At 48.0% G+C, this 27367-nt stretch overlaps 1 protein-coding gene across 4 annotated transcripts in view; it reads right to left on the bottom strand.

The window, feature by feature from the left end:
* Positions 1–27367, bottom strand: part of mid2 (midline 2) — a 98454-nt gene that overhangs the window by 32049 nt on the left and 39038 nt on the right. For 2 of the 4 annotated variants that reach the window (XM_062524419.1, XM_062524418.1), the window contains one exon: positions 12049–12905. In XM_062524419.1, the coding sequence (XP_062380403.1) occupies positions 12049–12849 (801 nt within the window). In that variant the 5' untranslated portion in view covers positions 12850–12905. The remainder of the gene's footprint in view (positions 1–12048; positions 12906–27367) is intronic. The other 2 variants (XM_062524417.1, XM_062524420.1) reach the window with 1 other exon arrangement.

Raw genomic sequence — 27367 nt, 5'->3', positions numbered from 1 at the left:
AACGCCGAGAATAATTTTACACTCTTTCCCAGCGAGGGCTCCTCTCAGCTTCCGCAAGCATCTGCTTTGATAATTACGAGCGACCGCGGTGGCTTCACAGGAGCACGTAAATGTTTCCTCCACCGTTTCACTTCGCAGGCGAGAACACCACCATATCGAGATCACTTAACATATCGGGACAGTGGCGGCAGACAAGATGGAGCGTGGCCAAAACTACACCCCCCCTTTTGAGATGGAGGAGTAGTCTAGTGGTGGGGGAAAAAATCGATTCTGTTCAGTATCGCAATATTTTGTGCATGCAATTATATCGATACGAGTAGCTCAAGTATCGCAATACTTAATTACATAATTTAATTATCTATTTTACTTTTATTTGAGGCGAGTTTACTCAGGGTTTACTCTGATCACATTAAATTTGCTAGATAGATAGATATATAGATAGATAGATACTTTATTGATCCCCAAGGGGGAATTTCAATATATTACGCTCTCAAGGTGACGCTTGTTGTGGCGTTTTATTGTCCATTCAACGGCAATTTCAAATCGAAAGTGTGGGTGTGTTTCGGTTCTCAACAAAAAGCAAATAGTAAGGACCTTGATATGCACCATACCATGACAAAGTGAGTTGAATAGTGTTATTTTCCTTATTTTTTGTAATGCCTTCGAACAATATGAGAGACATGAAAAGCAATATATCGCAGAATCGAATCGCAATACTTGTTGTATCGCAATATGTGTAGAATCGCAATAATATCGAATTGTGGCCCAAATATCGCAATAGTATCGAATTGTCATTCTTTTGCCAATTCCCACCCCTAGAGTAGTCACATATCTCCAAGGGCTTGTTCACTAGTGGGAGGTATTGGTGAATTGGGGGGCGGTGGAGAACTCATCATATAACTTCCAGAGTATAAACGTGGCTGCAGCTGGCAGCGCTTGTATCTGACAGTTGTGACTGGCCGGTTACAAGGCTGCCGGGCTTGTGTTGAGGAACGTCACACTTGATCAGTTGAACACTGTGGCCTCCTGTGTGGGTCATCGGCTAGCCTACCTCACAAAATTGACGATGCTGCTGCAACACAGCTGACACTACACCAGAGATATGAGCTGGCTAAAGAGCCTTCCGTGCATAAACCCAAATCTCTGTACATCCCTTTAAGCTCTTGCTCTCTGTGGAGACAGGCTACTGATCCTGGCCACAAAAGCACAATGCTTGTGAGGGACATCAAGACTCCAGTCCGGTAACTATATCATCCGACCTCTGAACCCTCACCTCAGCGTGACTCTGGGCGGACAGGAGCTGTAGCCATCGCACAGGCTGGCGCTGTGTGTCTGACACGCTTGTCTGACTGTGAGGAAGTGAATTGGAGGAAATGGGTCTGGCTCTCCGACAAATGAGATAAGTGCCATCAATTCTCCAAACGTACTTCTCTAACCTACAGAGTGACTCACGTGGGCCGTCCGGCGAGCCGCTGTGCATTTTGACTATTTGTGTAACGCGATTAGCTTCGGATCCGAGTGACATGCCTGTCTGCTCGCCTCTTATTTTCCCTGAAGAGCTGTGTGTTTGTTTGTGTGTGTGTGTGTGTGTGTGTGTATGTGTCTGCACACGTTCCTTGCTGCTTCTAGTGAATCACTGCTGTCTGCTGCTGCAAGCTTGAGGAGGGTGGGGAGGAGATGTGTGTGTGTGTGTGTGTGTGTGTGCAACCGTGTGTGCTACCGCACTGGCCATTTCTGGCTCAGGGCTAAGCCTTCACTGCACCATGCCCTGTAGTCCAAACACACTGCCTCACACGGACGTGAGAAAGCCAAGTGCACACTTCCATCTGCCTGAGTGACATCATCGCTGCGGAATGACTACATAACCCAGCCTGCTCCTGGGAGCCCGTGCTTCCTTTCTAACAGCCTCCCACAAAGCTGTCAAAATATGAGGGGCCGTGTGTAAGTAGAGCCTGTGTGCTTAACTTATTTCATGACAATCATGTGTCAACACGAGATCTGCAGACAAAACCGAAAACACTTAAGTGTACAGTCGGTGGTCTCGTGGCCTCTTATCCGAGGGAAGCCCATCAATTTTAAACATGACAACAGAGTCAATAATAAATGGCAGGCATTTAAAATGGTTTCCATTTCTGTCATTCTGTTTGCTCAAGTCTCGCTCTGTTTCCCCTCAAATCAGAAGCCACGGAGCAGCTGAGAGCAGGATCGCATGTCAGGTGTTACTTCCCCCATTGCATAAGCCCCTTGGAAAAAAGGGAGCTCCTCAAATGTCAGAGAACCGATCGCTTGTGACAAGCTTTTCATACGTGTTTGCACATTTTCTGCGAGCTTCTAATACAATTCTCATCGGCAATTGAGTTAATGTATGGGACTGCAAGGAATGGCCCTGGGAAATGTAATACTGTACCAAAGCTGCCCCAGTTTGCTGAATGTCTCTGATTGAACCACTCATGTGAGAAAGGAAATGATAGACATTTTCAAGCAAGGAAATTCTTCACGTATAAATAAAGAGGCAAACATCCCGGGGTGGTGGGTGAATCCAATACGAGAGGGGTGATAGAGAGAGGTTTTTTACAGAAACGAAAACTTGCAATCTTTCTACCAAACTGGGGAGCACTGAGTGCCAGCTACAGTATGCTTTCAATTTAACTGGATGCGCACACCAAATCCTAAAGCCCTACCCTTCAATAAGCCTCCCCTGGTCTCAGCCCAAACTGGGCTCAGAAACGCACAGTAGGAATTTCCCTGGCACTTAGCTCATTGTTCAGGGCCCTGGTGGGGAAGGCTGAAGGGTGGAGCACATGGCTTCAGCATGTGCACAAAGCTGCTATAGCAACACCACTGATGATGGGGTGAGTCAGACTGGCATACTACACCAGCAGAAGGACACAGTCACTCACTCACTCACTCACATGCACTCATACACACACACACACACACGCACACACACACACGCACGCACGCACGCACGCACACACACACACACACACACACACACACACACACACACACACACACACACACACACACACACACACACACACACACACACACACACACACACACTCTTGCTCACCCTCCATTAAGCTCTCTTTCTCTCTCCCACTCGTTTTTCTTCCACTGTTTTTTTTTTGTTTGGTCTCCGCTGTCCCTCCCACTCTCTATTGACTGTGCCGAGCTCCCAGCGGGGCGGGCGACACTAGCCCTGCGTGGCGTCCGCGCCTGCACAGAGCCGGCCGCCGGAGCGCACGCTGGGCAGTGGCGGCCGCGCCGAGGCCTGCGGGCTTTTTGAGAGTCTCCGCACGTCTGCCGAGTTACAGTAGCCACAGCAGCAGCGACGCGGCACTGTCAAAACAGGAATGAGAGAGGACTGGGGGAGAGGAAATTCATGCAGACCTTGTTCTGTGGCCAAAAAGATTTCACACAGTAGCTTGTGTTTTTTTTCTGCAGAGCAGCGTTACAGTGTAAACATACTTTCTGGGTGAGGAGGAGAACAAAGCTCCAAAGGGAATTATCAGTGCTGCCTTTGTTGAGGGGTGTCACAGCAAAGGCACGGCCTAGTTCTGAAACTGTGGGGGGACTCGAGGCGGTCCTTCTGAGATGTGCAACGAGGAGGATCACTCCACGAGCAAACAAGTTATCCCTACAGCAACAAACTATCACATCAACTCTGCACTTTCTTCAATTTTAAGTTGGTTAAAAAAGACTATTCCAAAACTTTCTTCAAGGCCTCCGCGTGCCCTCCTTTTACCTTCTTCTCTTTTGAGCGTGAGCCGACAAGAATAATCTGAACTGGCATACTGTAGCAATATGCAATAATTCATGACTAGCTGTAGGCTGTCAACGTATAACCCGCTGTGAGGGATAACACCCACACTTGAACAAAAACCACCTAGCGGTGTGTGGGGCTCAGTGGTGGAAAAACACAGCGTGCTCCCACAGCCCCGTCCTGTACACCTGAGCCAGCCTTGGCCGCCGTGCACACACATGCGGGGGCCTGCGCTGGTCAATGGGCTAACAAAGCGCCTCCATTAGCCCAGGAGGCCTCTCCCAATCAGCAGGGAGCGGTGGCAGCCGGACAATGGGGGGGATTAGCGCATTTAATCCAGCTGGCAACGGTGCCGTAATGGACACTGGCTCTGTGAGGACTGTGTGCATGTGTGTATGTGTGTGTGTGCGTGTGTGTGTGTGTGTGGGGGGGTTGATGAGAGCGGAGCAGGGGATGGGGCAAGCCACTGAAGGCTGAATAACAGGTAACATCCGGAGCTGGGTGAAAATGGGGGCATTCGTCCATCCATTGGCATTCACTGGCACATGGGTAATGCACAGCAGCTAACATACGGAGCCATACAGAAACTCAGGTACCGTGTAAAGCCCTGTACTCTCAAGTGTCCCAATGTTATACCCTCACCACACATTAAGGACACATCAGATTGAAGACAGATGACACTGATGACCGCAGCGGGAATGTGCTAAGTAGCCTTTGGACAATGTCCATCAACAGCAACGTGCCAGACAGACTGAGAGACATCCCCACTAGCTCAAAACGTCTCGGTGTCAGACAGAGTATTAAATCCAAATCCCATGCTGCCTTTGGGTGTTAAAAAAAAAAACCACACACACACACACACATCCGTGGTCCATTAGCGCAAACCAAGCACGAGATGATCACGGTCCTCATTCGCGACTCAGTGGCATCAAATGCCAATCCGCTACCCCCGCGGTTACCCCTCAAGGTGAGGAGCAAGAGCTCAGATGACACCCTGACAGGAGCTATGGAATCGTGTTGACAGGGAGGGCTGTTCTGGCCACCTGTGGCGATAATCTGGGGGAGTAATTATGTCCTGCAGAGTGCCAAGCTTAGCGTTAGCGTCTAGCATTAGCATCGGATAAACGGCGGAGGAGCCTGCTCCATCCTCCCACTCTGTTGCCCCAGCCTCTGTGGATCCCAGGTAGGTGACAGAGCCGCTTTTAGAAGCCCATTAGGCATTGTGGCGTGCTATAAAGCATGCATGAGTGGGCCTCCTTCATCTTCAGCTTGAGAAAGCTAGGGACACTGGGCAGGGGACAAGGCACAGTTCTTCCACTTCTTGCGTCTACTGCTTTCAGAAGAGTCCCAACTCTTGGAAGAGGAACTCATCAGATACAAAAGAAGACAGCAGTCTCGTCTCAATTCCAAATCAACGAAATAGTCAGACTTTTGGACTAGGGCTACTTCCTGTTGGATGCTCCGCATACTTGCCTCTTCACCTTGACCCTTTGTTGTTGTCTGCTTCTGCGGTACTCGTGTCGGCACTGACGAGATAAGAAGACGGGAGAAAAATGCAGCTCAGTCCTTTTGTCACGGACATCTGTATTGTGAGGGGGGGTGAAGGGCCGTTTCAAAATTCCTTGGCGAGGTTTATGGACTGTAGACGTGCTCGCTGTCTCATGCTCCGTCCCCGAAAATACCAAAGGGAAGGACGGAGGCTTCCTGGGGTTTGCTGGCAGTGGGACAAACATGCATTTCGGAAGCCAGCAGGATATCAGAGGCTACATAGTCCACTAGGGTCTTCCTCGCAGCACGGAAACAGGAAGCCCATACCTCATGGATTCGTCTGAAATATTGCAAACAAACGAAAGTCGGAAATACCTGACTCATCTCACGGCTGGACAAAGCCGACCTTTGGGCAGTCTAATCACTGAGCCGGCTGGCATTATTCCAGCCAATGGGAAGATACGAGAGATGTAAATATTTCAGTTCTTGGAATCTATAAGCGGAAACCAAGGGTCAGCGAAACAACAGAGCTGATTTTCTGTTTACATTATACACTAATCCGCGGGAGCACATTGAGGGATAGAGAGGGAATTGGTTATCTGCAACATCTGTTCAATACTTAAATAGTGCGCCGCTGGTCTGCTGCTGCAAGCTCCTTCTTGCAAAGAGATCAGTTTTGGCAATGATGATGACCGTGAGAGTCATCACTTCCATAACCCCTGGATATTTGACAAAGCTGTTTCATCTGCAAACGAGAGGGGAAACAGGGCATTTCTAATGATGGTGGGTGTTTTTATTGCTCGGCACTGCATCGTATTAATACCGGATCAAATAAAGCTTACGCACAGAGAACTGACAACCCATGCAAATGACTTAGCAAATGCGGTAACATATGGAATTGTAATGACTCAGGAAAGTGTGTGGGTGGGAGAGGTGTCATATATGGGTCCTTTTTCCCCCCGAAAAAAGGAGGACTATCCATGAATAAACGACTTGCAAATCCTATTTCTACGAGCTGCAAGATTGACAAAAATAATCTTTTAAAACCATGGTTGCGACCGCTTTTAATCCCTCTCCTTGGGCAACGCTGATGCTCTGTCTCATGTTTCGAGCAGAAAAAGGAGAGATATTCCTACGGCGCTGGTCACGACTGAACCGCACAGGCCAACTAAAAAAGAAATCCCTATAAAAAGACACGAGTGGAGGCCCCACAAGTGGAAGAAAGGGCTGTAAACGGAGAGCTGAGAGAAGTGGATATCACCGCATACCGACCGCTACATTGTAGCACTGATGACTCTCAACCTGAAGCTCTTAAAAGCTTTCCAGTTCCTTTTTGCATAAATTGTGTATGGGGAGTTGCAGGCATAGAGCGATTTAATAACAAGCCCCCCCTTTGGCCCATCCTGGCTAACCTGTCACAATCCTCCCCGACAACATGCATCATGCATCACTCCCATGTACATGTGCTGGCACGCAATTCTGTGTGTGCGCACGTTTCCCCACATAGAAGTACCACACAGACACACACACACTCAATCATAAAATTTCAAACACTTCCTGTGAAAGGCCTCACGGGAGGCTGTCTGTAGCCCTCCAAAAAGAGCTCCGACTATCAAGTAAAACCTTGCTCGGAGACGGTGGCGTCCCCTTTTTCACACCACAACAACCCTCTAGAGCCACAGCACAGACAACGCCTTTGCCAAACCCCTTGCTTTTAACAGACCAGATTAAGGCTTTAGTGCATAGTTAGAACTCACTGCCATCCATTATCGCTGCACAATTCTCCTCAAAAAGCTTAAAGTGACACTAAACGCCGTTCCGTTTACTGCGGAGAGATCCCAGGTCAGGACTGAGTGGTGAGCCTATATGCTTCAGGCCACAGGGGCTCTAAACCTACTTAGGGCTGTGCTGCTTTTTAAACATTGAAGTCTGTGGGCTAAGGTGCCTCTGCTATCTCACAGGAACACCTTGGGGCTGAAGGATGAGGAGGCCTGGGTCAGGACTGCAGAGATGGAGAGAGTGCGGCCACAGGCCAGAGGTGAGAGAAGGGGAGAGGGAGAGAGAGAGAGAGAAAGGGAGGGATGGAGAAAGAGAGAGAGGGGAAGGGAGGGAGGGAGGGAGGAAGGGAGGGAGAGAGGTCTTAGGAGGAGGTTGAAGGAAGGGAGTGAACTAGGGGAGGAGGTGAGGGTGCTGTAATAACTCTCAGCCGTGGCCGTTTCATCCTAAAATAGGGGAGCTAATGGCTGCGTTTAGGAAATGACCTTGTCTGGCCCAGAGATGGGCTATGTAAATATGGAGCAGGGGCCCTGCGAGTCGGCAGCAGCTGAGCCGCCCAGCATACAGTATCGCAGGCAGCAAGGGCCCAGATAGATGACTTCCTTAAAGAGCTTACGGTAAGAAGCAGGCCAGGAGAAGGGGATGGGACTCGGACCAGCGGGCTGCTGTGGCCAGCAGCTTCGAAATAGAAATTAATCCGGGCAGATTTGTTTTCCAAATGTTTTTTTCCTTAATATTCTGATCCCCGACATATAGTGTGGAATGTTCTTCTCCCCCGTTTCACAAATAGAAAAGGGAATTTTCACTGGGCATTTTTTTTGAGGGGCACCGATATCTCTGTTGCCTGGCGTGTGTTATGATGGAATGTGTCATTAATCAATAGTAAAACTGCACATTTGAGTAAACACACATACATGAAACATCAGACAAACGATCTAGCTTTAACATAATTGAGTATGTGCCATTAAGCACACATAACAATAGAAAAGAGACAGATGCTGATGCTGATGTGCAAAGTGCTTTATACTCCTCATTTTTAAAACACATGTAGTTGAACCTGGACCCCTTTGAGGTAACCATCATTTTGTGGATTGACTCAAAAACAGTCTAGCCTATAAGTGACATCACACTCTGTGTGCCACTCCTTGTCTGCAGCAAGTCCTGCTTTGAATGTGTGGCATTCGGGACCATTATCGCTCATTTCAATTTGGGACCTTGCAGTCGGAATTGTCATTTGTTTATTCAAAGTCTAAAGACAGTCCAAAGTAAAAATATCCGAAGTGTCCGTTTATTGGACATCGTTTTTACGTTGTCTTGAATAGCCTGTACATGTGTTTGCTGGCATGTTCTTTCAAAATCTGCAAAATCATTTCATGCAAGCAAAGCGCATACAGGGAGTCTTTCCTGTTGAGGTCAGACATGATCATCCACACATCTGGGACTCGCTTCACTTTTTACCCGTGTAGCCTACACTGATTCAGCTCTACCAAAGCCCAGATTCTATCCTCTCTGGTAAAAGCCAATGTGTGCTTCTTTTACCCATATATTTAACAATATCTTATGTATTTCTTATCTAAACAATGTCACTTGCCACTACACTTACTCGTGCCCATAGCAAGACACCTGCCAAGTGTGAAATCAATCGGACAAACGGTTCCACAGATATGTGAATAACACACAGACGGGGGAGTGATTACAATAGATTAGCAAACGTGTTTTTTTAACCAATATACTGTATTTACTGATATCTTTTGCATTTCTTATCCAAACTTGACAATGCACTTACTCTTGCCTGTTCCGACACACCTGCCAAGTTTGAAATCAATCGGACAAATGGTTTGACAAATATGCAGTTAACACACACACACACACACACACACACACACACTGACACACAGAGAAGATGTTCCTGTAATTTCTAGATAGCTGTTGGAAGGAGCACCCACTTGAACACTTCCATGCTGCACTTAAGTAGACATCATTAACAAGTATAACACTTCCTTGTCTATCAAAGCAGCTCTTCTCCATGCGCAGGAAGCAGAGCTGAGGTGGCAGTTCATAGAATGAGCTTATGCCGTTTGTGTATGCGTGAAATGCACATATTTTCATGTGCACGCGTTTGAGGGTGTTTTCCTATGCCGGCGCTCTATGTGTGTCTGAGGTGCCACACAAACCAACAGCCTTTCCCCCCCCTCCCTCCTAGATTATTTACAAATAAGACACATGACTGGTAGCATTTCTGTCAAGACGGAAGAAGATTAAAAGTTTGCTGAACTAAGCCCGGCTGCACATCCCCTTTCCTCAGGTTGTGGATTGGGAGTTCAAAGTCAGTGAAGTTCAAAGCTTCAGTTGGGGAACATTCAAATTAGCTGCCGCAGCAGAGAAAGGGAGACGTCGCGGCAGTCGACATTTTCCGAGAGAAGAACATGCTAAAAATTACCTCTTTCAAATACTAGGATAAAATGAACGTTGTTGATTTGGCTGTTGGTTTAATGAATAGAGCTACCGTCTACCCTGAGATGAATGATTAATTAATAAAAACATGAAATACCCTCATGATTTCAAAGCTGAATTGACTACTAATCCTCATGATAGAAAAAAAGGAATTTCTATCCAAACAGATACACAACGACCTTCAGTAAGAAAAAATATCGGAATTTAGTTCTTTGGCTCTGATAGCATAATATTGGGGTACCACATGCACAGACTGGTAGTGCTTACATGGCTTGTTCATTTTACTGGCTGAGACTACCTCAGTGAGTACTGTAGCTTGTAACTACCCTACAGGCTTATGCAAACCATCCACAATAAGATGGCTAAACAGCAAATTACATTACTTTCAAAACAAAACATATTAAAAAATGCAGATATATTTGCATGGAATAAACATTATACCATGCCTAATTTACAGTAAGCCAGATAAATCACAACTGCACTCACTACACTAGAAACATGATTTGATGTGACACACACAGCCTCCACATCAAGTTATAGCATGTACTGTATGAAGGCCCACGGGGATGTTTGAAATGTACAGATAAGGACATTTCTGTCCATGGAACGCAAAGAACATGGCCTTGACAAATGAAACATATTTTTTTATCACGAACATCACAAAATTGGATTTGTTTCCCATCATTGACGATACTGGTAGACAAAGTATACCGTATAGCAAAGAAAACTCGCTGTTAATTAGAGTGAATGTATAGGCTAACATATCCGAGAGAACGCCTCTATAGGCTACGGTAATCTTTTAAGTCCACTCTGATTCCAATGGCGCCCTTGATGACGTCTCCACATGTGGTAATGCTTGTGTTTACAGTCGACTCTCTCCTCCCCAGGGAGGTCCCTGGGACAGAAGAAGTGGAACGTTCTCAGGTATTGCCTTTCCTCTCTCTGATACACAATGCCAGCCCATTTAACACAGACTGTGGCCGCGTTCACATCCTCAAAGACCATGGGTGTGTGGGTGTTTGTGTGTGTGTGTGCGTGTGTGTGTGTGTGTGTGTGTGTGTGTGTGTGTGTGTGTGTGTGGTGGGGTGGAGGAGGGGGGCATCAGTGATTGGAATTTCCTTCTTTCTGGGATTTTGGGCCAAACAAAGGAGAGCCTGGGATCACAGGGGGATCACATGTGCACATAGAGACCACTCAGTTGCCTTTACAGCACCGCACGCCTGCAGCACTCACATACTGTATACACATTCCTATGCACTTCTGTACCCTTTCTTAATTTAATACAGCATAACACCCCCCTCCACACACACACACACACACCAACCCACAACACCCCATCCTCCCTGTGAGAACCAATCTGCGCATGTCGTCACTGCTTTTAACCTGCTTCGCCTTTGTCACCCAATTTCTAAGAGGGATTGTCCACATAATAGGAATATGATCCCTGTGAAACTATGCGCTCAGATCACTGACCCTACGCTCAAATCCACAAAAGAAATGAAAGAAAGAACCAAGAGCAAAATCTGGAGTGCCTCTCTTGCATCAAATATCACCCTGCCTCCTCTGATGATTGTTTGACGGCGCGGTAATCTCGTGAATAGAGAGGAGAGCGAGGGCCGCGAGACGACCTTCCCCGCTCCGCGCCGGGTTAGAGAGCAGAGTGTGGGAGGCTTGGCGCTATAGTCTGCGGTGAGAATTAGCACCGGCCAGCCGCCCGCCGCCACACTCTCTGTCTCTCTTTTTTCGCTCTTTCCTTTCTTTCGGCCTGTTCCACCTGATTCAGCAGTCGGCTCAGCACAGGGCTTCCATGCTGAACAGAGCCTCAGAGGCCCGGCTTTAGGGGAGTGCGGAGTCATCTACTATTACAATAGAGCAGCTGGCCAGTGGCCTGTTGGGCTTCAGTGGGGTACACACGCGCACACACACACACACACGCGCGCACACACACACACACACACACACACACACACACACACGCACACACACACGCACACGCACACGCACACGCACACGCACACAGTGACGGTGGTGGTCTGGTCATAGCTTCTGCTGCTGTTAAATATAGCCTAGCTGTTAGCGCAGCCTTACACAGGATGGATGAGAACAATGGATGTGGGTGAGGAAGTAGAGGTGATGCGATAAAAGATGGATGAAAGGCCATATCAGAGAGATGGGGACAGAAATGTGGCTCTCAACAACTGTATAAACATAGCCTGGTGAGGGAATGAGTAGAAAATTCCCAACGGGGCATTTGTTTTGTGAATAGCAAGCTCATGCTGCAGCAAACTGCCCCTGTTCAACTGGCATGACCGAGGAAAAGTTCTCTGGAAATGTTTCCCTTTGTACGCTATCAACCAGCACCATCTAGCCTGCTGCTAACTTCAATTGCCTTGCAGTCAGGATAGAGACTTAGAATTCTGCACAGGGTTACAGGGGAGCAGTCTGCCACTGGAGATGTAGTGTACAGTGTGTGTGTGTGTGTGTGTGTGTGTGTGTGTGAAGCAGGCGGAGACAGGATCAAAAAGCGGAGAGATAGAGACAGATAGAGCTCAGGGACTCACCTTGAGCTTGTCGAAGCGCTCGCTCAGCGAGGACACCTGGTGCTCGCGGTGGCGCCCGACCAGCTTGCAGAGCGAGCAGATGAGCTGGTCGTCCACCACGCAGTACATGTTCACCTTCTCGTTCTCGTGCTCCAGGCAGGTGAGGCCGCGCAGGTGCGTGTCGGGCACGGGCTCCACGAGCCGGTGGCTGGTGAAGGGCTTCTTGTTGGGGTGGGTGGCGCGCAGGCACCGGTCGCAGTACGACACCTCGCAGGTGACGCACGTCTTGATGGCCTCGCGCGGCGGGTCCTGCTCGCAGAACTGGCAGCCCACCAGGGGGCGCAAGTGCTGCTGCTGCTGCACCTGCTGCACCACCTGCTGCTGCTGCTGCTGCTGCTGGTGCTCCAGCGACATGGCGGAGAGGGTGGAGGAGGGCGCGGGGCCCGTGACGCTGCTGCTGCCGGTGAGAGCGGGGCTGCCGCGGGCGCTCACGCTGTGGGGAGACAGCCGCGGCGGGCGCCGGCTCTCGCTGGGCGAGTTGGGCCCACTGACGCTGGCCTTCTGGAAGCGGTCAATGATGTTCTGCAGCGTCACATTGCGCTTGAGGCCCTCCAGGCCGCGGTGGTTCAGCGTGATGACGTAGCGGCAGGTGGGACACTGGAAGGCGGAGACGGACTCGAGGGGCTTGCTGGTGGAGCAGTGCGACACCAGGATGCGGTGGGCGCAGTTGAAGCACAGGCTGTGGGCGCAGGGGAGCAGCAGGGGGTCCTCAAAGAGCTCCAGGCAGATCGGGCACGTCAGCTCGGACTCCAGTGTTTCCATCTTCAGTTGGGCCGATCTAAAGGTGACATCAAATCCCACAGAAGCTGGTCAGTCACCTGCACGGCAGACAGCGGACCGGGGGGTTAGTGCCAAGCCAGTCACACACATGCACACACACTTGTCAGATGGTGGGGCTCGTTCCAGTGGTCTTATTTAGGTCTTTTTGGTCTCTTAAAAACTTGAGTTTGCTGGTATTTTATAGGTGAGTTATGACACCCAGAATGGCTGACTTTAACTTGCTACTAATTGCCGAATCGCATCCAATACATTTCTCGGCCGTGAATTTAGCTTGCCTGTTATTTGGTGTGCAACATAACTTCAGTAGCATACAGAAAGTCACTGCAGCACTGTGCCCAGCAAGGACACTGGCCATACTAGTAGTTTGTGGAAAAGCCTCACATCTGACAAAGGGTTAGTTCACGACAGGGACACAACACATCCACACATTGACAGTTATTTCAGCATCATGGGGAAGCCAGCACATTTAATTTGCTGCAGATGTTCTGCCAGTGAGAGGACTAGCAAGTGCCTGCTGGGGTCACTGAGGCGGAGGCTGTGATCTGGCTGGACTAGATTCTACGGGGCGGAACACGCAGGACCAGAGCAGTGACCTCTACAGTGACCTCTGCAGACACAGGAAGTCAGACGACCACAGAGATGCAGTCAGTCGGTAAGGCCAATTGCTTATTCCCCACCACAAGCACGTGGAAGGGCAGATGGATACACAGATACAGAAAATCACACACAAAAATATGTTTATCTCTGTTTATCTAGGCAGACTAATTGAGCAAGCACTCCTTTTTCCTTCACCCCCCATCAGATTTTCTCTCCCCAAAAGTCAGCGCAAGCTTGTTGCTCCAGTAAGTGTCATTTAGGAGTCTGCCTGGCAAATTTGTGTGGTTCTGCTTTGATGGATATGAATGGGCTTGAAGGGGAGAGGCATAAATCAGCCTGTCTGTGGCTGGCCCACCTTACATCCAGCCCTGGCCTAATCAGCCCTGGCCTGCCCTGGGAGCTGCCAGACATCAGCCTGTTCCAGACCAGGCGCTCGGTGGAGGACGACCGGAGGAAAGGGCTTGAGCTATGACCCATCACAGCCCAACCGTGGTCTGTGCCAGCACTGTGCATTTCCAATATTTACAGAGAGAGAGAGAGATAGAGAGAGAGAGAGAGAGAGAGAGAGAGAGAGAGAGAGAGAGAGAGAGAGAGAGAGAGAGAGATGCAAGAGAGACAGGGAAGTGGAAAGTAGCAAAGAGAATGGAAGAGAGAGATGCAAGATGAAGAGATTGCGATGAAAACAGATGATCCTGTTTGAAAGGACTGCATTTTGTTTCTGCTCAACTGTATCTAAAGGGATATGTGAAATTCCTGTGCTTGTGCCCACACCAATGTGCCTATTTAGCTGGCCTGCTTTTGAAAAGATTTGTGGCTTCTCAGTGTTACAAATCATTTAGTTGTGCAGATTCAGTTCAAGAATGCCTACGAAAGGCAATCATAGCCTATCCTGGTTCAGATGTTCTAGCTTTCTGTGCCTGTAGTGCAAACACACAGAGCTGTAATGTCAGGGAGATTAAACTGACCAGAACGTCTGAAGAGTAAGAAATCGTTCATCTCTCTTCTGTCTTACAAGACCTTCACCCACACACACACAAGGACTTTGGTTACACAAAGCTGCAGGAAAACAACTTATTGGCTTCAAGAACAGTAAGCACAGCCACAAATAGTCCAATCCAACTTTCCGACTGCAACTGAGATTAGAGGGTTTGGATGAGTAAGTGTTTGGGGGGAACAAAATTCATTACTGGCCCAGAGGAGAAAATAAATAATGTCCTGGAGGCAATCAGGCAGATATGATTGTGATAAGAGGCGGCCGTGTCCTTCTTTAACTTTCACCTTGGCATCGCCGTGATTTATGGCGCCGCTTCATGCAACTCTTTATCACTGACTACCTCCCCGCCACCTGCCGCCACTGGCCACTAAAGGCCCAATTACTTCCATCTGATAAGGGGAGGGGGAGAGATAAGGGAGAGGGGGGGAGGCACTGACCCCATTGCCCTTGGCCTCTTAAATGAGAGGTCACCATCAGTGACCCCAATGACTCAGGCCTTTAGCAAAGAGCGGTAGGCAGAGGGGGGGGATGGAGGCTTTCTGTGTGCGTGACCAAAGGTAAATAGACTATAGACTGGATTCATTAGAGAGCCATGGTCATGGTGCCTTGGTGATGCCAGGGGAGGGGTGATGTAATAGGATCAGATGTGTATGTGTGTGTGTGTGTGTGTGTGTGTGTGTGTGTATGGGGGGGGGGGGGGGTATGTGTGTGTGTGTAGTAGAAGATGAGAGAGAGAGGAGCAATCATTCTCAGAACAAAGATGGCTCCAAAGCCCCTCTCCACTTAATCAGATTAAGGTAAAAGGCCCCATATGGCAGACAAACAGTGTCTGCTTGTGTTTACCTCCAGACAGACACGCAAACACACACAGACAAATGCGCTTGCACAAAGACTCACACGCACACACACATACACACACACACACACACACACACAAACACACACACACACACACTGTTTATGGGAGTCAACACTTTGATCCTTTCTTATGTTGATTACTGTGTGACTTGTCCTTTGATGTTGACTTTGTTCAAATCAGATGAAAATGAATGAATGTGATGGCTGACTCATGGCTTTAATGACGGAAACACTGCCACCTCTATTCCGCGGCTTAATCGGAGAGTTGGGCACACTGCTGAACTATCATTTCATGCGCTTATGGACCCGAAATGCCACGGCAAATTCCGCAGGAGGCAGGCTGGCAGAGACACAAAGGGGCTATTTCAGGCTAATTTAATAGACAAAAAAGGCAAGACGGCTTGTTGTGTCTCTTTGGCTTGCGCGCAACTCTCAGGTCATCGACTAACAAATCCCAGCCTTGTCAAGGGGGGGGGGGATGCCAACACAGGCTGAAGCAAGCCTGGAAAAAAAAAAGAAAAAAAGAAAAGAAAAGCAAACGTGCGTGTTTGGTTTGAGTTTGCTTTTGTTTGTGTGCGCCGTTTCATTGTTGCTTTATTTAAACCGAAAGAAAATCCCCCTGGGATGCCAGGCTCTCTCCGCCAGCGTCGAGCCCTAGACAGGAGTGTGCGTCACCGCGGAATATGGCATGCCTGGAACAATGACAAATTAGCCTTGTCCAAACAATTGGTACAGTTTGCCTGTAAAACAGACTGGTCGGACAGCTCTTCCTTGCATTATTGTGGTACAATAATGAGACAATAATCACTTGGGGGGTAAGGGAGGGCAATACCTAATCCACAGGGAAGTCTTGAGATATAAGATGCCCCCTCCCCGGAACTAAATGGCCAGCGTCACGCATGCTTTCAGGGAGGTGGACACAAATCCACTTAGACAGCGTATTTTTAAACCCCAGCTATCCCCACACCAACACGCATGAATAGTTGATGCTAAAGTAACAGCAATCTGTTGTACTATATGGAATCCTTTAGGACACTCCATGCCAATGAATTCACAGCCTCTCAAGGAAGTGAGATATGGCCATCAGCTGCTTTGACACACTTACATGTTTTATCAGCTAACCTCCCAGGCCTACACACATTACATACACACACACTTCGTCTACATATATACCGGCCCCCGACACAGATGGCTGGTAAAAGCCTGGCACCTCTACAGTGGATATTTAATGACTTGGGCTATTCCCTGCGTGGCTGTCAGGAAGTCGAGGGAGGGTTCGAGCCAGTGTGGAGATGTCAAGGGAGTGCGATGTCTGGTTATTAGTGTCCGGCCCGAGAGAGAGAGAGACGGGTGGGCCCAGCGGGTCAGACCCACGCCCCGGCCCCGCCGCTGTAATTGAGCCATCCGTATGCTGTCAGCATGCAGCTGGATGGGTGCGTTTCAGACAGGGATCGCATAGGCAGCAGCTGCCTGAACCAGTTGCCAATGGTCGGGGGGGGAGAAGAGCGAAGGACCCCTGGTTTGAATGGCAGCGGAGGCTGTGTGGGCGCTGGGAGAGGAAAAGCAGAGAGCGCTGTTAGCTAGTTCACATTTAGCGGAGAGAGCGGGAGCTTAAGCAGGCTTTCCAGCGAAAGCTGGGCCTGGTGGTGGGACGGGCGCCAAACATTCGTGCCTTCACAACCTATCGCCCCAAATTCCGCTCAAACCGCCCTCTGGCTCCCCGTGCAACACCTCCCCGCTGGATGGAGAAGGGGGCTCGCTGGATGGAGCGGCTAATTATTGCACACAAAGAAACTGGGCCAGTCAGATGGAAGCGCATCCCACTGAGAGGGATTTAGAGGAGGGCCGCGTGTGTTTGTGATGTGAGAATCGCAGTGGCTCAGGAGAATAAATCCGGACGCGGCGAGTGACAGTGATTCACCGCCTCCTCTGCCGCTGCGGCGCTGGGGTTCGCCTGCGGGGCATGTTTACCGGCAGGCCCGTCTCGGGAGGGAGGCTTGGCTGAGCTGGACGTGCCAGCAGGTGTGTTTGTCTGTGGCTGGAGGACACAGCAACATCCGCTACTTAGCGGTTAGCAGATCACCACGGGCTACGGCTAACTCCTGCAGCCGCAGCTCCATTCCCTGCCACCTACTGACCTTCAGCAAATAATCCCGACACACTGTCTATATTTAAACAGAGATAATCATCCTGTGCATATGTATTTTATGACTGTGCGAGCCTCTTTTTTTTTGCCCTTTCCTTGCGTGCTACGGCTCTCTGGGACAGTAACCACATGCACAACCGTTAAGAAGCACTCAAGCTATCTGGGACAGGCAGAGCCCTCATTCCTCACATTGATAAACGCTAACAAAAGACAGATGCGAGGTCACGGCTGAGTCAGGACGGCGCTGGAGCTCTTGGTATGCAAAACACATTCCTCACATATTCAGATGAGAACAAAAGGTTATGGACACTAATTACAAATTACTAGATTATTCCACTGGAACAGAACCGGATGGCTAATTAAATAAGCATTTTGAAGCGAACGGCCATGTCAGACGAAGGCCTGGCTGGGTGAGACAACACTAATAGGTTAAACTTGCTTAAATAGCTTGCTGATTTGGCCTCTCCGAGGACTGTGAATATTGTGATAGTGCTGTAGTGAGTTGTCAGGCTTCTCTCGCTGACAGTTTCATGGGGATAGTTAAAAACATGGTGTGGCTTTCACTGTGACTAAGAAAACCATTTCAGACAACTTTCCGCCACCGCGGGTCTCATGGGAGAACGCCTCACCCAAAGGCTGCCGTCAACGTCATCCGCAGACTGTGTGTTCCGTCGAGTGGTGGGGAACCGTATTTATTTTTTTGGGAGAGCTTTGGTCTTAAGGAAGAAAGAGCAGGAGATAAAGAAAAACAGAGAAAAAAGAGAGGGAGGATGAAAGAGTCAAAGGAACACAGACGCAGAACAGTAAGTACTCTCAGCTGGTTATCGCAGTTCCAGCGAGAGAGAGTCTTTAAATCCACTGCAAATATGATCCCATTTTTCTCTGGCACAGTGAAAAGGTAAACAAGGCAGAGGAAACAGAAATGGCAAAACTGAGTAATGCCCCAGGAACCGCCTACCTAAATGAAGCCCAGTCCCAGCCCAGAAACTGTGTATAATGGCACACAGCTCAGATCAGGTAGCAAATTAAAACGGGTCAGGCCGTATTTTGAGTTTTCCACTGTGGGGGCCAAGTGTCCACTCAATGTTGTCAGAGAAAATATTGAAACACATGGGGCCTCACTGGCGGCCATTCAGCCGTTTCCACTTCCCTTCCTTTGACCGACGCGGTGCTTGGTTTAATCAAACATGCAATTTCTATTCATAGAATGTAAACAGTGGTGATTCTGGGCTGGTTTCCATTTCAACATTCTCGGCCGTTAACGGGGCGGCCGAGCACCAGGGCCTGGCCCTGAGTACCTTTACCTTCCCTTCTCCCCTGAGCAAACACACTTCACCAGCTTGCCTGGATTCAGGCTGAGATCGAGGTCAACGAGCCCATGACACGTGTGATGAGGGAGCCAACATGATGGGGAACTAGTGTGCAGCCCTTAGCTTTTTTGGAGGGAATGAGGAGTTTTCTTCTTATCGCTCCAAAGAGTTCCAAATGCAGACAAATTGTGACTCGATTCAAACCAAGCATCCTGAATGACAAACTTGATGACGGTGCATGGTTGGCTGGTTGTGCTGATGAGCTCAGAAATCACAAAAACAATTAAAAAAAAGAAACAAAGAGGGAAGAAAGAGGCAACAGCAGCACAAGGGCACAGGTTTGGAGCCCGCCCCCCCCTTAGCTTTTTAACCACGGTGTTTTGATTTCCTCAAATCAGGAACACACTTTGGTTCTCTATTTTTTCCCCGTCAATTTAATTCTGCACCTACAGAACCCCAGATGTACGCAAAGCAGAACCAGTGGTGTGCCGAACACAATAACGTTAATACCCTCAAACGTCTTGTCCTTCCTCTAATGCTCTTAGGCCCGAGCAGTGTCTTATCATGCCTCCGCACAAACATGCCGCTGCCGTGCTCTCCCTTCACCCCGTGGCTCTTCCATTATTGATGTGCATTTGCTCTGGTGAGAACAAAAAAAGGGGATAAAAATGCAGCGCAAAAGCTCATAAGATATTTAGCGCGGCTTAAAGAGGCGACGCGCGCCCGGGAGAAAGCGAGAGCCGCTAAGTGTCACCCCACTGGCTGGGTGTCCCCCGATGCGGACAACTGACCCAGGCGATGGTTCTTCCCCAGGCTCTGTCTGGAGGAGGGCTCAAAGAAATAAAGCCTGACTAGCCTCTCGCCAAAACTCGAGCCTAGAAAGGCTTCTCAAACAGCAGTGAGTACAGAAAGAAAACATCATCTAGCCTCGATCCACCAGAGACTAATGGTGAGAGAATATAGGATATACTAAAAGCAACATGTAACAGTAAAATGTTCTATATAATAAATACATCAGCCTTATATCCATATAGAAGACAGGACAACTTTCCAACCAACCTCTTTAACATCTATTTTCACCAAAAAACTTCTACATTGATGATCCTTCGCTATATTAGACATTTTAAGGGGTGGATGACACAACTTCAGGTGATTAAAATGTTCTGCATTTTCTTCTCAGTGATGTTTGCTCCTTCTTCAAGTTTCAAGCCAAGTGGTAACTTGGCCAATTGACCACAATTCTAAGAAATTAATGTTTTTGTAAATGGGAAGAGTGGAAGTAACCTTAGATTATGGAGGTTCATTTCAGTATGGCATGCATACCTAATCAACATATGCATACAAATATGCATGAGAAGAGGATATGTTTTAACTTCATTCCAGTTTATCTTTATCCAGGACCAACAGAAATGATTTCCCGTCTTGTTTCATTTCCATGTTTTCAGGAGAAAAAAATGTGTTGACAGGAAATATGCAACTAATGCTTACCTTTATGCCAGCATTCCCATAAATATGCTAATTTTGTGCCGACCTTCTGAAAAAGCAGCCTAATCTGCAGTGTAAGTGGCAGCCTGATGGGTTTTTGTACAAATACTCTGTTCGCAAACTGCATTAGCCATGGTCATGCAAATCCAATGGCCAGGGTGAGGCTGCATGCAATCTAACAACTGAGATTTCACACGCGCGTATAGGGTGTTAGTGGAATGCATAATATGAGCCCCAAAGTTCCTTGTTGTGCCCTGAACTTTCCACTGGTCCATACAGTTAACTTGGACAAATAAGCCATGCTAAATGGTATATGCATATAACAAGTCTTACACGGAGTGCATATTCACTCCTCAATAATTGGGTAAGCCCCTCACAACAATTCCTTATATCCGCTTAGTCAGGCGTTTTCTGATCCCCTTGTTAACAAGAAACTCACTCCCTGACACAATGGAAAAATAGCATGAAAAGTCCATTCATCAAAACCCCACTACCTGATCTAATCAGCTTGTTTATAAGCACGCTGAAATGAAGAGCTCACGCGTGTCCTTAACTTGACCTTCACAGCAGCCTCCAAGCTGCAAAGGACACAAGGTTTGACAAGATGAGGAGAGGATGGATCAGAGCCAAGTTGTAAATGACAGCAGATGAGTTGATGAGAGATGCAGATGAAAGCACATTAGCTAATCTCCATTACCAGAAAACCCTGTTTTTAGAATCCTCTAAGGTGCAGTTCTCTTATCAGACACTTTCCATTTTTGTCTTTAAAAGTGGTAAAAAAAAAAGGTGTGAATTATTGATGTACTATTTAAAATTACCCAAAGACCGATCCACTGACAGTATGCAGTTACTCTCTCATTCATTTGCCCACAGAGAATGAACATCTGGAAGAGCACGATATATTAACCTACAGTGTCCTTGATGGGAACAGGACTGGATATACTTCGCAGCAATAACACCTGGAGGTTCACATATATATTCACCAGGTATAAAACTGAAGCATCCCGCTTGAATACCAACTAACGCCCCTGGTAGCATTTACCTGCCAGAAAACCATATACCAATAAGTCAAGAGTGCTTCTGGAGTTTTACAAGGTGATCAATCCATACCCGGCGTGAGAGAACGGAATGGAAACATTCCCATTGACCCCCGAGACGTGATTCCTGTCCTGCAACTGCAAGTCCTGAAAGTCAGAAGATGCTATTAATACGCAGCTGTAATGTTTGGCATTTCCTCTGAAGGAAAGGGGGTGGGGGAGTACTCCATTGTTTTCCTTGGCAGCCACTGATTTTTCCTAGTTCTATTCTGTGCATTGAAATGTCAAGCATTTATTCTTCCATGTCCCTTCCCGCATCTCGTGGAGTGGCCTTTGATATTTGCCAGTTTGTTGTCCAATATAGTCATATTATCATTGAAATTGTCCTTTCTGTTGCGTGTAATCTGGACTAAGCTGTACATGCCTACTATTGTCCTGAATGTCTGTAACACAGCTAAGAGCGCATGGATATGATGTCATTCTTATCACGCAGGGACAGAAAACAAACACATTTTGTGGCATCTCTCGGCGGTTCCGAAAAGGCCAGTCAATAACAAAAATAAACACAAAGCATCAGAGTTGATTCAACTGTCAAAACCCAGCAAAAATATTTACTGGCGCTCAAAGTAAACATGTCTGCTTCCCCAAGGTGCAAGTTTGTGCAGGCCGTTAACAAAACTGACAAAGGGTCAAGCGGTTCGCGTCCCGTTCTGAGTGATGGCAGATGGAGGCGATCGGTGGACGCTGGAGCAGTCTTCCTACACCGACATGCTCCGCATGTGGGGTTAAACAGTTGCAGCCATTCTCTCCACTCGCATTCCATTCTATTTTCATCCAGCATCGCACACAGGTTTAGTGTTGTGCAATCCTGCTGGATGTTGGGGTGGGGGGGTGGGTGGGGATGGGGGGGGACAAAAACAAATGCGGGGCGAGCACTGATGAAGCTCTTGGGGGCTTGGGGTTGGAGGCAAGCCTGATTACTCTCTCTCAATGAGGGGCATCTTAAGAATTGCAGTGATGAGATCACTTTCATGCCTCTCTCCAGCCTCATGCATGCAAATGAGCTGCTTTCATTTTGAAGAGCGCTTTAAGATATAAAAAGAGACGCTCCGAGAAATGGAGACTAAACTCTTGAGTGAATGCCATGCTTCTGTCTGAAACCCGGTGAGTAGCCGCGTCTGCCTTTTGAGTGGATGAGAACAAAACCTTTCAGATATCATTTGCCTTTGATAACAAGACCAGCACGATGTGCAAGTCATAATACCGTTATTAGTAAACTCTGTTTAATATCTGAGAGACAGGCATCAGTTCACAGACCATGAAATGGCATTTGATATGAAACCTGTCGGCTCTACGTTTTGTGCCTTGTCTCTTTTTTTTTTCTCTTTTGTGCCAAGAGCAACACAAACGTATTAATTATCTTGTGTGCTCGGCTGCAATCATTTGTACTATTACAACACTAAGCCATCGTCCATTCTGAGCTGGCTGACATTTGTGTACATAGGTAAGGGGTGATGATAAATCTACATTCTATGTTGTGGCAACCTTAGAATTCCATATTTCGCACCTTTATGATTATACAGCTCTGGAAAAAATGAAGAGACCCAACGGTTACTGAGTAACAGTTGAATGAGTTGACGGTCATACTCAAAATTAAGAGACCATAGCAAAATTGAATTCCACCGTTAACTTATTTGAACATCACTCAGCAACCATAGGATGGCATCAGAAAAATGTGCAGTGGTCTCTTAATTTGTTCCAGAACTGTATATGGATGACTATTATGGATGTCTATCCTCTTCTAACCTGCCGTTAGTCAGACAAAGGCTTAGATATTTCTTTTTAACAATTACATTTCTATTTTTTTCCTACCAATTGATCGAGTTCATCTGGCCAATAATTAGCTTGGTCAAACCACGCCTGTTCCCTCAACTCTTGATCTTTCTGGTTTCCTAGAAGGGCTGCAGTTTTGATCCCTCCTGCTCCTTCCAAAAGTAAATATTAATAAGGTAGCAGGGAGGTTAGGCCAACAAGAATGTTTCAAGCTGCTGTTGTGCTTGTCTAAGCTTAATATCGTAAATGTTTAGTTGGCGCTAAACTGTCGAGGTAAACGGTGACATTTACTGATGACTCGGCTGAGGCTCCCACAATACACTTGAGTCTCACCTCATTAAAGCTGGAGTGCTGTCAGAGCCATGGAGACTAATGCTGAGAAGAGTTCTCCTGGCAGCAGGGAGCACAGCCAGTCAGTCACAAGCCACAACTGTAAGTGCTCTGGCCTCACTAGGGCTTTAAACAACTGTACACAGTCATAACTAAGAGTGTGTGTGTGTGTGTGTGTGTGTGTGTGTGATGTGCGTCCATTGAGGTTTTCATTTTTGTTCACAAACATCTCTAAAGCGTGTTCCACCTTTCTTTTCCTCTCCGCAGAGAGCAGCTGCTGACAGATTGGTGTCTGAGTGCTGAGGTCTCTGCTTGCGTGCGCTGCAATGAAGGCAGTCTCTCTCTGCACGGAACAGAGCCTACCTACGCGTATGACTGTGTGCTTGTTTTAGAAAGGCCCTTCCATGTTCCAGCCCTTCCTCTGTTTCCTCTCCACTCTCTCCATTTCTCTCTCTCTCTCTCTCCCACTCTGTTCCTCCCGTGGGAAAGGCCTGAGGTCAGGGGTGTGTGAGCATGGACCAGTGTGTACGTGTGGGTGTTGTCTTGTGTGTGTGTATGTGTGTGTGTGTGTGTGTGTATGTGTGTGTGTGCGCATGTGCGTGAGTTGTGGGTGTTGTCTTGTGTGCATGTGTGTGTGTGTGTGTGTGAGTGTGTGTGTGTGTGTGTGTGTGCGCGCATGTGTGTGAGTTGTGGGTGTTGTCTTGTGTGCATGTGTGTGCGTATGCGTGTGTGTGTGTGTGTGTGTGTGTGTGTGTGTGTGTGTGACGGCAGTGATGGGCCCCAGTGCCAGGTGAGATCATGGGAAGCACATGCGGGCCCTGCAGGAGCACACAGCAGCTGGTCCTGAGACCGCCACAGCGGGAGCCGCCCGGGCCCCGGCCTGCTGCTGGAAACTCCTGACCCCGCGCTCCCGCCGCGCTCCCGCCGGGCCCCCGCCTCTAACGCAGCGCTCCCGCCGGGCCCCCGCCTCTTACGCAGCGCGGGGCCACGGGGCCAATTAGTTCCAGAGGTGGAACCGGCCTTGGCCCCCTCGGCTTCCTGCTGCCTCGGAGCTGTAGCACGAGCTCCGTTTTAGAGGTCTACAGGCATTCAGAGGAGGGAAAAAATTAAACTGATGGCGGGTTACATACGAAAAAAAAAAAAAAGGAAAGAAACTGGAGCAGGGAAAACAGGGCTAAAAAAAAAAAAAAACGCACCGTGTTTGTGTTCAGCTCGCTGGATATGTTTAACAAGCAGCACGGGTAGAAATGAATGAGTGATTTTTTTCCCCCCCTTCACTATTTAAAGAGTGGACGTGGAATAACAGAGAGCACCATGGGTAACCGGGCTTGGAGTTCTGCCGAGTCAAGGTGCCCCGAGGCCACTTCCTGCATGGTTGGTGTGTGTGCAGCTAAAACGAGCTGAGTGCAGCTGGAGTTTTTCGGGGCTGGTGGATGCAGCCCCCCCCGCACCCCCCCACCCTTCTCTAACACCCCCTCTCCACCCACATCCCCTTCAGCACAGCAGTAGCGGCACTTTGGGGAGTGCGAGAGTCAAGTGTCTGTGTGCAGGATCGCTGTCTGTAGTCGCTGGCCCCCTCGCTCCACTCATCCCCGAGTCCAGGGAGCATTTCAATGTAAATCAAGGGAAGCAGAAAATCCAATTAAGCCATCTGCTTTCCCCCCCTCCTTTGGCTTGGAAATTAATAGACAGAGTGCAAACAAGCAAGAGATTGAGAGCGCGAGTGCTTACTGAGTGGACGTGACACACTGCAGAGCGGGGGGTGCCTCACCGGGACTGACGCAGACATGGGCGGGTGGGGGTGGGGTGTAAGGGTGCTGGGGTTGAAGTGTGAAAATGCTTCTTGAGGACGTATTAGGCCACTCAGGATTTGGGGAAAGTACTGTAACTCGGTCCCCCTCCAGGTCACCGCTAGATTACGGCGCCCCTGATAAAAACGCCGCGGCTTCATCCCTGTATTTCATGCGTAGCCTCGGCTGCCTGCTGCAGGGGCTCTATGTGAGGTCATCAGGTACCGGCAGTGGACAGCGATGCCTGCTTGTGGGATTACAGTACGCAGCTAGTCCACACAGTCTCTTTATTTTTTCCTGTGTGACATTGGGATGATTCAGAACAGTGCCATCGGATATGCCAAGTATGCGCGCAGACACAAATAGAAACTGTGAAATATCTTGACGGCTGCAGCTGACAGTTGATGCCATAGGTGCAGACTAAGCTGTTGTCACGGCGCCACAGTGACAAGCTGCTGATGGTGAGCCACTGTGACAAACAAACAAAAAAGCATTATGGGTAATATGGGGCCGTGACTTGGAGCGCCAGTCACAGCTCTGTTACGAGCACAAGCTCATTCATAAACAGCTCAAGCTCATTTGGGTTGAACTGGTTGATCATATGATCACTGGTTGATATGTATGCTACCTCACTCCACTACAGATAATAGGGTTTACACTGTGCCCTCATCAAAACCTATCATTTAAGGGCCAGCCTAAGAACAGACATATAGTATAATTCTTGACATGAGGAGTCTCGTTGCACTGCTAAATGCTATTCTGGTATTTAACACAACTAAATAACACCCATTAGCCACAGCTGATGTGGATGAATGGCTGTGATAGTGGAATGGGATTGTGAAGCATCTAATCAATACTCTAACCATTTCAGTGAGCTGGCTGAGATCTTAAAATGTGGAATCGGAGATTTATGTTGACTCTGAAGGTTGTGCTTGCTGTAACTCAGTGGCCAAATCAATAGTCTGTTACTGTTCGGGGACAAAAGGAAGAGGCTTCATCCTTACCTATTTCAGCTGTGATGCTGGAAAGCCGATGGACTTCCAGTCAGAATAATCTGTCTGTTAATGCTGGTGGTCTGGACTAATGCCTTTGGCCTATTGCTGACTAAAGCATTCTTGCGCTAGTCATACACGTATACACATTATAATGCTAAAAGGTGATTTAAATAGGCAACTGCTTTCGTTTGCAGAAAACTGCAAGCTTCCTAGATATCCCAATGAACATCGAGGAGAGAAGGAATCTAGATTCGTGGCAAGTAAATACTTTTGTGGCATGACAAACTGAAATTTAAGGATTTAACACTTTCTGCAGTAATCCTACGGGTCCCATCCCAACATGCCAGCGCACAACTAATAGATTAAGTCTAAAAGTAAGCACTGCTTTTTCTCTCTGAGCTATCTCCAAAACAGACTCAGTTCTGTTCATGGGTTTACTGGTCATGACATTATTCTCGAATGATATTGCTAGTCTAAAGCTCTAATTGTAAAGCGTAAAGTGTGTTTGCCAATTCCGTGACCTTGACTGCAGAAATACACAAAAAAAATCTTCTGAGCCATGGCTTTTGTCATTGAGTGTTATCTTTGTGGGAGGAGCATAATGCACTGTACCCTGGGTGACACTCTCTGAGGGAGCACTGTGATGCTCTATGCCACCTCATTTGCCACAACACAAAGCTTGACTCGGCATTATGAGACCCATCTGATTAGCATTCACCCATGAGCGGTTTTGACTAAAGGTTTAACAGTGTAGCCTTGACCAACAAAGAAATGAGAAACAAAATAGAACAAGCACTATGAATGATTAAAAATAAAAACACTGGTCTGTTATTCTGATTCAGTGTCCATTGCCTGGTCTGGTTGACATGCAATCAAGATGAGAAATGACAGGTAACTGAAATGAACTTCGGCTTGTTTTTGCTGTGTTTCTGCAGATTCTGGGCGATAGGGAGACAGGACAAGACCTGTCTGACCCAGCCAATGACAATCGACTGGGCGAGCATGGCTTTTTTTCACTCTGAGTGTACAGTAGGCTATATAGTATCCTGAGGAACTGGACTGACTGAACATCGAATAAGATCACTCCTCTAATCCCTGAAAATACTGCAAATACAATAGCCATCA

The sequence above is a fragment of the Sardina pilchardus genome, chromosome 21 (genome assembly GCF_963854185.1).
Source record: "Sardina pilchardus chromosome 21, fSarPil1.1, whole genome shotgun sequence".
Taxonomy (NCBI): Eukaryota; Metazoa; Chordata; class Actinopteri; order Clupeiformes; family Clupeidae; genus Sardina; species Sardina pilchardus.
The sequence above is the reverse complement of the archived record's forward strand: the minus strand, read 5'-3'. Positions and strand labels throughout refer to the sequence as shown.